The following is a 14,657-nucleotide window of genomic DNA, read 5'->3' on the forward strand; positions in this document are numbered from 1 at the left end:
TATGTCTGTGAGCTTGGTTTGTGTGACTTTAGCACCCTGATTTCTCAGTGACTTCAGCGATCCTTAGAGCAGAAATGCATGTCTTGTTAGCATCTACCCTGCCCGGGGTAGAATTTTTAAAATCTTTGACATTTTTGCCTAGGACTACAGAGTGGTCAATTTTTTAATAAGACTTGTTTATGCCCAAGACTCCCAGAAGTGATGTCTCTAGAAGGCAAGTTGAAGAATAAGGTTTTAACGGACTGACTGCTCCATTCAAACGATAAAGCAAAGGCTTTTGGGAAAGATGTTACATGTGAAGAAATTACGTGAGAGGATTCTAAGAGCACTCCTAGCTGTGTTATGTACCTCAGGTTCATCCTTGGGGAAGGGCTTTGAACTTGAGGTTGGTGCAAGGCCTAAGGGCTTTCTTCTGCTTTGGGATCTCAGGACAATGGAGCCTGGGAGGCAGAACTGGCTGCTTCTGGGTGTGAATGTGCTACTTGTGACCAAGACAAGTAACTATCTTACGCTTGTCCCTGCTGGTGAAAAGACCCTCGCAACAACTGGACAGCTCTTCTCTGCCTCTCCCCCTAAAAGCTGCCCTCTCTCTCTAGCCTCCGAATCCCGGAGCGACTTAATTCAGGAAGAAGCAGGAGTGGGGTGCGCTTGAATTGCTCATCCTCTTACATCCCCATGAGCCACATCCACCCCCCCTGCCTCCCAATTTTAACAGATAGATCAGGCAGCTTGGCTAGCGTCAGATTCTTGCTCTTGGATTTCTCGGCAGAGGCTGTAAGCTGAAAAATCGGCCAGGGCCTTCCTTCCTTTGCCAGTTTGGCTCAGCTACTTCACCGCTCTTCAATACAACCCCGGTCATTCAGCTTGGAGAGAAGGGGGCTCTTGTGTAGCTGTTAAAATATGGCATGGGTTTCAAGTGTCACAATCCTTTGTTGTTTGAACCTCTCGAATAGTTGGCTGTTGACCTGTTTTGCTTTTCTGGCCACTCAGGAAATGGTCTGAAGAGACAATTTGGCCCTCTAGACAGACCTGTACACCGATAGCCTCCCCGTCTCTAACCTGTCACAGGGCCCCTAGGAATCTGGGTTGCCGTGCTAATTGCTGGCTGTGAGCACAACTAGAAAATGGCTTCTTTCCCACCAACAGTCTGAAGCAGGCTTAAAGAAAACTCTGAGTACAATCCACATTTTCCTTTTTTAACAATTAACCCAAAGAATAAACCTTCATTTCCTTCATGTTTGTCTCTTCTTTGTCCTAGTCTACATGGAGAATGATACAGAATTGGAATTAATGTGGCTTGGAGGTAAGTGTGTGTGTGTGTGTGTGTGTGTATGTGTGTGTGTGTGTGTGTGTATGAGTGTATGTATGTGGTGTGTGTATGTGTGTGTGTGTGCTTGCATGTGGAAGCCAGAAGTCAACACTAAGTCTTAGTTGCTCTCAACCTTATTTGTTTGAGACAAAGTCACTAAGTCTGGAGCTCACTGAGTCAGCAAGACTGGCTGCCCAGCCAGTCTCAGACCCTCCTATCACTGCTGTGACTGACTTTTCTGTGTGTGATGGGGATCTGAACTTGGGTCCTAAGGCTTGTGTGGCCAGTACTTTAGCCATCTCTCCAGCATCTGGCCTCCATCTTTAAATGGTAGCCATGTGCTGGTGGGATTGTTTAATCTCTGAACCTCAGTTTTCTGATATGGCAGATGAGCTGACTTTTCTGTCTCCTCTCTGCCATTTTGGACTGCAGTTTATTGCTCTTCAGGATCTTTGCAAACCTATACCTAAGGGATGGTGCGTAATGGAGAGGGGCTCCAGCAAGTAAGATAACATTACTACGTGCTTAGGACTAGAGACCTTGTCTAAAAGACTTCTACGGGTGGCTGACTCTCAGCACTAGTTGGAGCAGTTACCCCTATCTTATATTCTGAAAGGAAAGAAGAACGCTAACTTGAGGCATCACATCAAAACATCTGAACCTTAAGGAGGGATTCTAGAATTTTCTGTCCTTTACTACATTCCCAGGATCCAGAAAAACAAAAACAAAACCCCAGAATACAGGTAGTGCTTGGTGCACAGTTGTCAAAATACTGTGTTTATTTTATCAAAGTAAATAAACCCATGCTGTCAGTATGTGTTGTCTATTTTAAAATTACATTTGTTTATTCTCTCTCTCTCTCTTTCACTCTGTGTGTGTGTGTGTGTGCACTCACTCGTGTACGTGTGCAGCCTGACATGGTATGCATATTGAATTTAGAAGACAGCTTTTGGGAACTGGGTCTCTCCTTCCATGATGTAGGTCCTGGGGATCAAACTCAGGCTACCAGGCTTGTCGGCAAGATCCTTTACGTACTGAGTCATCTCTTCTGCCCAATGTCTTCTAGGTATTGATTTTGTGGAATACTGTTACACTAAACTCACAATTGATCTGTTACTTAGAAGAGCAGAGAATTCAGCAGAGGGTTGGGGTGGGATTCCTAATAACCGGATTGAAGGTTGGAACACCAGTTTGTGGTATGTGCAAGTGTTTAATGTTTCTTAGACTCCTTACCCTCATTTACGAATTAAAGGTAGCATTTGCAGACTGTGTCATAGAGTTGCTGATGGGATCTAGCAGATGTCCTGACATACAGTAAGCACTCAATCGATGTTGCCTAGGAGTCAACAGGCAGGCTTCTTAGATCTTGCAAAGCCAGATTGCATTCAGCTGTTAGCGAGCCAAAGGTGCCTCTGTATTTATAGTCAATAGTCCATACCTTCTTGTTTCTTTATATTTTAGGAAACTGTCTACCCATCCCTGTCTCTCCTCTATAGAATTCTGCCCTGTCCCTACATAACTGATTCCTACAGTCTGCCTGGCTTGTATGGGTTCCGTTCCGATTTCTCTGGTGTCAGGATACATACACACCACAGAAGCTCTGAGCGGGTAGTGGGTCTCTTGAGAAGTTTCATGACCTGTTGTTTCCTTGCTAGCTTCTGCAGGAACCAGGTCCTTAGCAGGTGACTATTAATGGAGAGAGTGACTCTAACACCTCCATCCCAGGCAACTCCCCGCTAGCTTTATTAAGGAGACACACACATGGGAATTCAGATGGCTTCTCTCAAATCCAAGAGCGGGAACATGTGCTCTTAGAAGGAAAATCGTCGAGAAGGAAACAGAATTCTAGGTGCAGGTGCCTTTGGATACCATTCAGATTGTCTGCCTGTGTCTCCATACAAGTCGAGGACCATATGCATTACATATGTTGTCTATGTTAAAATAAAACACTGCAGTGGTCCAGCTGTTCCAAATTCTGTTTCAAAGAGCTTGTGGGCGCTTCCCAAGCAACACCACATAATCATCCTTGCACTGTCCCAGTCTGTTCTCCTGCAGCACGGAACACGAAAAACAAACGCTCTTCACAACTCCGTGTCCCTTTGCACAAACAATGAGAACTGGATGGGGGGGGAGGGGGCGGTAAAGAAAAAGAAAACTCCAAGGTTGACATCACTGAGGGAAAACAGCCCAGAGAAAAAGTTTTAGAAAGTCATTTCCTGAACTCAGGACACTGGGGTTACTTCCTTTGCCAATGTTTGGTGGGTGTCAAGAAAATGAAAATGAGTCTGAGTGTTAGCGTGAACAAAATGGCTTCAGGAAGCCAGCGTACCTCTCTAAAATTCCAGCGAGGTTTGGAACGCTGCTTGCTTTGGGAATTACATACTAACCCTGTTTGTTGCTGTGGCTACTGATATGAAAGAGTTAGAGAAAGAAACTTAGGATTTTGTAGATTTTCAGCACTAACTTTAACCTTTCCCAGCCTTGGTTTCAAAGTTACCCCCAAGTCCTTATTGGTCTGCGAGGGACGGAAATGCTCTAAATGGGCCCTGTGGTTTCGTAGGCTACATGACTAGGGTGCACCCCAACACACCTTTCAAAGGATGCTGACTGTCCAATTTGTGAGGCTTAGCTGTGTAAGGGTGTTTTAAGTCCTCTGTGGTGTGGGATAGGGAACTGGCTTCAAGTTAGACATAGATGAATTGCGTTGACATTTGGTACCTCTATAGCATTAAGAATCTTCCATCCTACCAGTGACGTTGGTTAACAGAGACAGCCTGAGGGACCCCGGCTTATCAGCAGGTGTTGCTTACAGGTGGATCCTCATGAAAACCTTTACCTGAAGTTGGCCTAGAAAAAAACTGCAGTTTGACATTTAAGGAGTGTTTTAAAAACACTGTTTCCTACCGTGCAATCATTTTATGGACTTCATCTCCTCATTTAATCTCCTTTATTGAAATTCATGTAACGACTCCTCAAGAGACTCCCTGACATTTATGGTACTCTTTAGTTGGTTATGATGTCTGGGTTCAATTCAAGGTTGATAGTCTCTTTCTTTTTTCCTCATATGACTAGAAAAATAAGTAAGTTTTCGTAGTATCTTATATTAACAGAAAATAAATTTACATGTTCTTATTTCAGAAAACTGTATCTTAGATACATTTACAGCGTATCCCAAATAAATACATTTTTCTTGAATGCATAGTATAGTTTTTAAATTTAAAAGATTTTCCACTGTTATTACCACAGCTCAGGGATTAGAAACAAAGGGCCAATAAATATCTTTATTTTTGTAATGTTATACCTTGGAGCTTTTCACGGGCAAATGAGAAAGAATTCTTTTGCGAAACAAAACAATGGCCGCTTACTCTTTTCTCTCAGGAAACCACCCTACGATAAACTCGGGGTAGAGATTCTATTTCTGAAATATGGAGCACACCCAGGGCTCTTGTTGCTCCCGATAGGAGCTAGAGGCAAGAGGAGAGCTAATGTAACCGGAAAGTCATCTGCGAGCCCAAACTGTAAATTAAAAGGTGACTTTGTATCTTTCTCGTATGGAGAATGTGCGCATGTCACATCTGCTTGACAGTGCAGGGGTGGACGCATGGTTTGGACAGTAACGAGCAATGACAGCAGTTCAGCCTCATCAGGAGACATGAGAGGACAAAATGACAATGGCTGATGGCAGCTGGCTGTTGACAGAGTTTCCTACAAGAGCTTTGCTTGGTGCAGTCAAGGAACTAGGGGATCCTGTGCCCAGCACGAGACTGGCCCTGCCGTGCCTGCTGTCCGGAGGCACACAGTGGACCACTGGGAGACAACTTCACTTCTTTTTGGTTTCTCTGGCTAGATTAATCTCACGGTGAAGGACCGAGAGAGGATGGTGTCTTTGGAGGCCAAGGGTCACGTGGCAGTTTTAAATTACCATGGCAAAACACTCAAGGGACGGGGGTAAACAGGAGCATTTATTTCAATGTTAGCTTCATCTAACTCTTTGTGAGACAACTGCTTTGAGTAAAAAAAAAAAATCACATCACAACAGAGATTATTTGGTCAATAACCAAAGTCAAAATAACAACTGCTTTCTTTGTAAGTTTCCCTATTGCAATTACTATATTTTCAATGAATTGTCCTGCTATGACTTTTATAGTCTCAATTAATTAATTTTATATTCTTTAATATATGAGCAGAGATAAGTTTTCTATATTTAATTAATAATGTATCTTACTGACCCGATAATACTCAAACAATTAGGGAATAATCTGTTGAATGTCAGTCAATAAAAATGAATCTTCACTTAATATGTTCTCGTTAGCATGGGTTATGGAACTTGGAAATATTTGGACCTCACTTACTACAGAGCCCTTTTAAGAAGCCATTTCATCTTAACAACAAGAGGAACGATTTGTGGTGTGCTGCAGGCCATACACATTAAGTGGATGTTGAATTCATCTTTAGTATTGCATTCCTGCAATGTAGCAACTGCAAGTTGACAATAGAAGACATAGCAAAAATCTCATAAAATAAAACCGTAGAAAACCAGGCAAACGACTATTAGAAAATCTACTAGGACAGCAGTGCATTGTGCAAAATACATGTCAATTCGCTCAGAACAGAGTTCACCCGGTCATCCATCCTCTCGTTCTAGAAACAAAATAAGCAGAGTCCTCACTCCCACTAAGTTCCCGCACTATAATAAGCTTTTCAGATGCCTCATCAGACATTCCAAAGGAGGGAAAGTCAAATCAAGTATCTTCTGGGAGTGGTGGAAAAGATCTGTCTGCTAGCCAGGGGTACATTTATGCAAAATAAAAGAGAAAAAAAGGGAGAAAAAGGCAAATTAAAGAAAAAAAAACAAACAAAAGGAATCAGAAGAAAAGACTACTGTTAAATGGTCAGGAGGAATGGTATGACCTACAGTCTTCTAAATCAGCATTCAGAGAACTCAAATACATATTTGCCTGCTCTCTTGACCGAATTGTCTACTCCCTCTAATGTGACGTTTTTCTCACAGTATGTTTTACGTAGGCAGCTTGACCCTATATGAATAAAGGAATTACAGACTCTCTTTGGTTAACAGTAGTATAAAGATTTTCCTGAAGATTTAAAATATTGTTTTCCCTGGTTTTCAGAGGGTTACATTTAGAAAAAATTAATAGAAATGCAAATAAAGCTGTAGAGGTTATTGTTGTCATTGTTCTTGGGGGAGGAGTAGAACAGCATTTGAGAGGAGAATTCAAAATCCTCCTGGGCTCCGTGAGATCCTGGACTAGAAACCTTTGTGAATATAGTATATGGACTTATGCGTGTCTTTATTTGTCATTGTTGTGTATGGACCATGTATCACAGATCTGCATGCAGAATCAATCCTCAGTGGGTTTTATTTGAGGTATACCAGTAAGACAAGTTGAATGAGCTCTCTAATGCTCAAATAATGCATTTACTTTATTAGTGGTAGCTTGCAATTTCAAGTATTGCTCAGGTAAGATCACTGGGTTTCCTACCTCATCTTTCTATCTGTCTGGTATCCATGGTGAGCACACCGTTGGTAGCTGACCGTTCTAATCTTTGGAATGGGGAAGGAGAACCAACAACAACAACAACACATCACTGTGTCAAAGTGCAAAATGATCTGTTTTCAGGCATTGAGCAGTCGGGTAACTATGGATTCCATGAAACAATGGCATTGCTGGCCATTTCCTTGTAATAGTCATTAATTATTCTCGGAACGGAAAAACATCAGAAGTTCCTGGGTGGCTTTACTCAAAAGTTCATTTGATGCCAATATGAAAGCCAAGGAGAGGAGGCAATTATGCACACATGACATGCATCCTAGCTTCAGTATGGAAGCTTACATTTCCAACCTAAGGTCAGGAAAATAACATGAGAGCTCGTACTACAAAGTCTAGACATGAGGGAGGTCGAAGAGGAGAGAGGAAGCACATTGCAGGTGTCAGATAATCGAGTCAGGATTATCTGAGCTGTGCTAGCTATAGGGGAGCACTTACCCTTCAGTCCAGCTAGAAGTTAGCAGGGTAAGAAGGAACAAACCAGAATAACATAAAGACTAGCAACAAGGCTCAGGAAAGCAGACAGGAGTTCTAGCCTAGCAGCTATCGTTCTTGGGTTTGAGCAAAGATTGCACGAGAAAACTTAAAGTAAAACAAAACAACAACAACAAAAATCAACCTCCCCCAAATCAACGGTAATCAAACTCCCCCTAACGGGTTGAAGATTATCTTCGTGGTGATAAAAATAGAGCAGTTCTCAGCAACGTCTAACTCGGGGTGCATGTTGTAGTTAACAGTAGTTAGTTGAGAAACAGACATTAAAACAACTAAATGCAAGCACTATATTCAGCAATCATTGACCAAATGGCAAAGCTTAACATACTTTCCTTCCCCAACCCACACCGAATGAGAATTGCATTATTTCTGTATATTGTTTCTCTAATACCCACTGACAGAGATGAGGTATCTTTTACGAGTAGCCACTGGCACAGTGAACTGTGGCAATACTCAACTCCAGATTTGGGCATATCCAAAGTGTGCAACAATGGCCTTAGAAATTGGAGACTTAGAAGTATTTGTTTAAAAACAAAACAAAACAAAAAAACATCTTGTGGAACCAGGTACCACCTCATTAAAAAAAAAACTTAACTAAAGTGGAAAAAAATAAATCAACAACATACATACAAAATAAAAACCACAGAAGGACAAATGGTCTGAGAGGTTGGCAGGGACCTCCCCAGACCTTTGCAGAGTCACAGACAAACCAATCAACAGCAGGGTCTATTGTCCCCAGGTTTTTTCAATTCTGTATCACTCTTTCTTAGATGTGTCTTTTCATTTCGAAATTGAACTTTTGAAATTAAGAAAAAAAAAGCCAATTGCCCCCAAGAAGTCAGTTAAACTGAATTTGGAAGCAGCCCAAAACACAGATTCTCAAAAGTCTCCCAAACTGTAAAATGTCCGGTTCCCCAGATCCCTTGGAACAGACAGTGGAAGGACAAGATAGGAGTGTTTCTTAATTTTTTTCTGTCCCCCAAACGCTTCTACGTGGCTTCTCTTTTCTACGTGGCCTCTGTTGGCTGTGTAAATTCTGACACAGTGATCACCCTGTGAAGTCACTGAATGGTCTTTAAGATCGGTTGCTGGTAAGAATGGGCAAGATTTTCACAAATATTCAGAACCAAGATTTAACTAGGCGTGTGCAGTCAGGTAAGCAGCAGCGACCCTGACCTTGTGCAACTTAAGGAAACCTTTTTAAAATGCAATACTTGATTTTCTTTTACTTGCTCTTTTTTAATCTTTTCTTTCTCCCCCTCCCCTTTTCTTCCTAGCTAGAGAATCTGTGCTTGTGTTCATCTGTGAGATGAAAGGTAAGTAAAGCAAATCAACCCAAGGTAAGTGAATGGCCAAGGTTTACGATTTAGAACTACACTAGAATTAATATTTTCTTTCTCTTGCTGTGTAGTCCTCAGTGACCAACACAGCTTTAGTTTGCCCGGTACTGAGGAGTTCTAGGTACACAGGATTGGATCCTACAAAATAGGGAAGCCTCAAGCAAATAAGGGTGGGCTTCCCACGCACACCCACAAAGCTTGTCCTGTTTGATGGTGATGGTTTGAGATAATACAGGCAGCCATGCCTGTTCTGTGGCAAGTTCCACAAAGTCTTATGAGCCCCGCTCGAAGCCACCCTTTGCTGTATGTGTGCTTGCCAGGCAGAACTGCCTTGTGACGCCATGGAATGCAAAGCCCGGGTTCCCTTTCTGCTCTTCCCTGTTGCTTTAGTTTTTGCCTTAACTGCAAAGGCTTAAGGACTGAAGGAGGGCTGGTTATGTCTTCGCTGACTTCCTTTGCTGGCTTCTGAATTTGGGGAACAGAAGCACCCTGCCTGTCCTGTGGTTGCAACAGACAGAATCTGAAGCAATGGGTGTGTGTGTGTGTGTGTGTGTGTGTGTGTGTGTGTCCTCTGCTTCACTGTCAATGAAGCAGGAGTAGGGCTGTGGAAATCAGCATCACTGGGTTGCCTTTCTCACGGGGCCACTATGCACAGCCGGGAAGACTGGGTACCGCACAAGCAAATGAGCACCATTCACATCTTTGACTCTGAGAAAAGAGCCTCCTGGAGTGAGCAATTGGAATGGTTGCATGTGGTGGCCTTATTCTTCAAGAACCAGGTGGCTCTGAAGACACCTCACACTCTCTGAAGGCCCTTCACTCCTAGGCAGAGCTTAAGAGGTCACCAGAGAAGAAGGTAAATTATCCCCAGGTTCTGATCAGTTTTATAGGCATATCCTATTTCATTTGTCTTGACTACCTTGTATATTCTATACTGTAGACCCTATAGGGATGAGCTTCTTGTCCTCCAATCCTACCTTTCGGGATCTCCTGAATGACCCTTCTAAGATATTTCAAATGGGGTTGGGACATGTATTGAGTCACTGTGCACTCTGTTGAATCCTATCTCTGGTTTCCAAGGACTTAGCCTTCAGTTTTAGAATGAACTGTATCCTATCTACATGGGGACCTCGACGGTTGGGCCTCATGCATTTCTATGAAGGCTTATCCCTCTTCAGCTGCTTCTGTGGGTCTTTTAAATTCTTTTGTGGGAGTGGCGCTAGGGTCTTAAGACAGAGCCTTGCATGCTCCAAGTACATATTCTATCACTGAGTGACATCCCCACTACCTTTCCCTATGACACTCCGTATTTCTCTTCCCTAGATTAGTGAAGACATGGAGGGCCAACCGCAAGCCATGCAGCCATTTCTTACTGTAGGTGGATGGCAGAATACAGACACAGCGTGCAAGTGAAATGACCTCAGGAGAATCGGAGATCATTTGGAAAGAAGAGAATTTTCCAAATATCATTTGAAATAGCTCTTTCATGAGGTTGATTGGAAATGGTGATAATAATTAGGATTTTTCTCATACAAAGAGAATTCAGGACGAGGGTGTGGCGGGTAATGTTAGTTCCAGAGATGTTAATAAGAGACTGTTAGGCAGTGAAGGGGAGGACCCTGTCCCACAGATGCCCTTTATTTAGATATCAAATAAATACGGGGTATGCCTTATGTCACTGAAGATCCTAAAGAATGCAGTTCAGGGGTAGTTCCTTCAGGGTTATCCCCTCTGCCCTGGCTCCAAGCTCATGTCTTCCTTATTCTTTCATGGTTTTCTGTGTGGAAAGCTGCTGTGTGCTGTTATTTGTCAGGTTGCACTAAGGAATGACTCTTCTTTAGGAACCCACTGGAAATGGAACTGGCAGCCCCTACTGGATAGCCTGCCTCCCCCAAAGGCTCTTACCCTTGTTAGTTAGAAATATCCACAGCAGTGTGACTCGCTAAAAGCTAATTTCCCTCCGTAGTTTATGTAGCTGTAGAATTGTGGCAGCCCAGGTTTGGCCTAGGAGCAACAGTGGAGACACTGTACAAGCATCCCACGGAAGTACAGCCTCTGCTTTGGGCTCCCTGCACGTGTCTTCCCCTCTGCCATCTTATTCGTGCCACCTCAGTCTGGAAGTCAACTCCCTACCATTTGGACTTGAGCTCTGAGAAGTCTCGACTGTCAATTTGCCTGCTGCCCATCCCCTCCAGTCCTGATCTGGTGAGTGACCACTGTGTGACTAACATCTGTTGTGGTATTTGTCGATGTGAGAGTCACCTTTAAGGGGGTGACTTGTGGGTGATATGGACATCCTCTGGGATGCAGATGCTGTAAGAGCAAGGGGCCTCATGGGACTTCCTCGTTAGGATGTCTCCTTGCTAAACAAGTGCTTACTGACTCTGCTGAAAGGGGGATTCTCACACTAAAATAAGATTCCATCATGACAGCTGCTAGGCGGGACTCGCACCCCAGGTTCCCCTAGATAAAGCTGAAGACCTCTGTGTGGAATAAACAATGGGTCTTTTGAAAATAAATGTCTTTAAGAAGCCTCTGCCTCTGGCTTTCACCTTAAGTGGGGTTAGAAGTATTGGGAGAGAAGTGTCCACACTTTGGGGCGAACAGTGGCAGGACAAGTAAAGAGACACAGGCGCGGGGGGGGGGAGAGACTGCAGGAGAACTGGGGGCTGTTTTTGGGTCTCCGATATTTCTGCTCAGAATGTGATTTTAGGTATCGTGGGTTTTTTTTTTTCTACCACTGCATGTGCTAATGTCATCATTTATTTTTAAATGGTTCTAAATTGCAGATTTAAGTTTATTTCAAATCGTCCCTATTTTTAAATTCCTTTTAATAGGAGGAGACGAAGCAACGGTGTACGGAATCTACCATACTTGAGGGACTCAAACAAATACGCATTTGGCTATGAATTCCAAACTCTCGGCAAAACCAGAAGATAGGCATGGACATAAAATATACATTCCTTTGTTTAGTCCTTGGTAGAGAATGTCAAGTATTGCACTTTAAAACTACATCATCTAATATTTCACCCCAAGTTTTGACCTGCATTAGCTACATGCTCCTAGCAAACACAATTTTGGAATCTTTATACATATATACATATATAAGCAGCTAGGTTTTCTCATTCAACCTGGGAAGATTCACTTTACAGAACTATTTTTTTGTTGTTGTTTTAAGAAAAGGCATATTTACTTACAGAATTGAGAGATGGGGGCGTCCAGCTGAGGAACATTTCCACCCTTGGCGTTGAGCTTCTGCACCTGGGTTGGGGGCACAGGTTTGTGCGACTGCCCCGTGGCCCGGTACATGGCTTGGACCCACAAGATACGATCCTGCTCGTCATCGCTTGCAAATATCACCGTGTCTCCTTCTTTGACGGCATTGAAGAAGGCTCGGCCACCCTCCAAACCTGCACAGAAAGGAAGAGCAACATCAGCAGCGCTGAGAAAATTCCGGCTGGGTGCGGTCCTTAGAAAGCAATCGCTCCAGCTTTTCTTTGGGCCGGAACTGGGAGGAGCAACTTATCTGACTCCCGGACAGGGCATCTGTGAACTGCTTGGCCACTGAGTAGGTCCAGGATAGTAAAGGAACACTTTAAGGCGGACTCATGTCTTCCTTTGGCTCAAGGCAATGCAATAAGCAGACTGGTTAAACACCTGCATAGAAAACACTTGCGTCTTCCCTCATATTGAAAAATAAATCACCATTATCATCCCTGCCAACCATCGTCACCAGTGCCATTACAACAACCGCTTCTCTTGATCCCTTCTCCCCTCAGCTACTCCTCTGTTACTCTCTTTACAGTGAAAGGAAGCTCTCCACTGAGGCTGCTCAATCTTAAGTGCACACATCTAGGTATTTAGAACAACCGCAACTTCTGATCCACGGGTCTGCAGGGGAGCCTGAGACCCTGAGCTTCTAGCAAGCTCTGATGAAGCAGATACACCGGATGGGGGACTGAGGATCACTTCGGAGCAGCAAGGGACTCACTCCATCAGGCCTTAAGGTCCCTCTAATCAGGCGGCAGCTCGCCTAAAAACCATGTTGTCAAGGCCACCAATGACGCAAATTTTGCCACATCTCAACATGAAATCCTAATTCCACTCACTGAATCACATGACTGACAGCGGTTGATACTCTTTATTGTTGAAACATCTCTTTAATTGGCTTTCAAGAACCCTGATTCCGTCCCCCCCTTGTGCCTCCTGGTGGGTGGGCATGTGGCAAGATGCTCTGTTTTGTTTACTGTTTGCTCTCTGTCTTCCTCCTTCTCACCTTTACCTGTGGAAGTATCCTGATGTTCTTTCTGTTCCTTCATCCATTTACTGATATACTCCTGATGATGCCATCCAACCTTGAGGTGTGAGGAATGGACCGAGGGTCCTTGCATTTCCCTGAACTCTGGCGTTCTCCCTTCAACTCCAGACATAGATTAGTGGTAGCTTTCTGGGTTTGTGCACATGGATGGATATCTCAAGCATGCCACGCCCAGTGCCGAACTCCTGATCTTTGTTCTAATCCTCTTTCCACTTGTGCAGAACTGGACCCATCCAGCTCAAAAAGTACAGCCCCCAACCTTTGGGCTAGTTTTGATTCTGTCATTAATTTCTCCCATGGGCATGGAGATGCTGATGTGACTAGCGTTGGGTCATCAGCATGGGGACTTCTCTGTTGTCACTAGTGCTGGCCTCTGAATGTGGCTGTAATTACCTTGAACAGTGTCCTACCTCAGTTGGCCACCTCCAGCCCTAGTGTCAATTCTCAGTGTAGAACCCAGTCTTTGCTTACAACAATGGCTCATTCTATTTCTCTGCTCAACGCACCAGAGGCTCTAGCCTATTGAACTAAAACCCCAGGTTCTGCCAAGGTTTGCAATGCACCTCAATTGATTCTCTGCCACCTGCAGGCTCTCCTTCTTTTCACGTATGCACCTTGTGGCTCCACGATTCACACCCCCTCCTCCTACTTGTCTTTGCTTTAAAGTGGCTTTCTAGGAGGTCTTCTTTGGCTTCTATCTCTGATAACCTAGCTCTGTTATCTTGACTAATTTTTTTCTCTATTATTCTTTTTTGAAAAGATTTATTCATGGGTGTACTTGTGTGTGTGTGTGTGTCTGTGTAGTTGTGGCCCCACATACACATGGGGGCCAGAAGAGGATGTCAGATCCCCTGGACCCGGAGTTACAAGTTGTATGTTGCTCGATGTGAGTGCTAGGAACCACATTCTGGACATACGGAAGAACAGGAAGTGCTCTTAATCATGAAGCCATCTTCCAGCCCTCCATGGCTCTTAACTAGCTTCTAGTAAGCTCCACAATTTACTTTGCATCATAAGGACAAAAGTTTTATCTGACTTAACCTCTTCCATTTCTTGGTATCTAACATAATGTATGGCACAAAGCAGGTGCTCAACAAATACTTATTGAATAAGTGGCCCTGTTTTTTCCACGGAGAGTTCTCAAGGTAAGTGTTCAGGACAATGGAGAGAGATGCATCTATCTGGGCTTAGGCCAAAGACAGCTCAAGTCCATCAACATACTCCAGAAGCCTGTGTTTCAGTGAGTAGGTTCTCTAGCCAGGCTGAACGTTCATATCTTCATCAGATATGTACCATATCCCCACTAATGGAGAGCCAAGGAACTCATGAATGACAGGCTAGCATCTCTGAGTGGCCAGTGAAGACCAGTCAGGAGTCTGTGTGCTGTCATGCTGAGGGCTATTGTGTCCTGAGGACTTCCCCATTGTGCTCATTGCGTCAATTCGGGCGTCGTTTCTACAATGTGGGGATTTTTCATTTATAATGGCCAGGGGACAGGAGCAATAAATAGCTACCTGTTTTTTTTTTTAAATTACACTTATATGTCTGTGTGTATGAGCATATGTATCTACGTGCAGGTGCCTGTGGAGACCAGAGGAGACCATCAAATTCCTTGGAGCGGGAGTTAG

General features: G+C 43.7%; 1 protein-coding gene across 27 annotated transcripts in view; it reads right to left on the bottom strand.

Annotated features, from left to right (window-relative positions):
* Window positions 1-14,657, bottom strand: part of Cadps (calcium dependent secretion activator) — a 436,391-nt gene that overhangs the window by 142,269 nt on the left and 279,465 nt on the right. For 15 of the 27 annotated variants that reach the window (XM_050161162.1, XM_050161166.1, XM_050161165.1 and 12 more), the window contains one exon: window positions 11,909-12,121. The exons of 1 other annotated variant lie outside the window; for it this stretch is intronic. In XM_050161162.1, coding sequence (XP_050017119.1) covers window positions 11,909-12,121 — 213 coding nt within the window. Of the gene's footprint in view, window positions 1-4,139; window positions 4,157-6,653; window positions 6,676-7,314; window positions 7,327-11,908; window positions 12,122-14,657 lie in introns of all 27 variants that reach the window. 11 more of the 27 variants (XM_050161168.1, XM_050161171.1, XM_050161161.1 and 8 more) reach the window with 2 other exon arrangements.

The sequence above is a fragment of the Alexandromys fortis genome, unplaced genomic scaffold (genome assembly GCF_014885135.2).
Source record: "Alexandromys fortis isolate MF-2015 unplaced genomic scaffold, M_Fortis_MF-2015_v1.1 scaffold_123, whole genome shotgun sequence".
Lineage (NCBI taxonomy): Eukaryota > Metazoa > Chordata > Mammalia > Rodentia > Cricetidae > Alexandromys > Alexandromys fortis.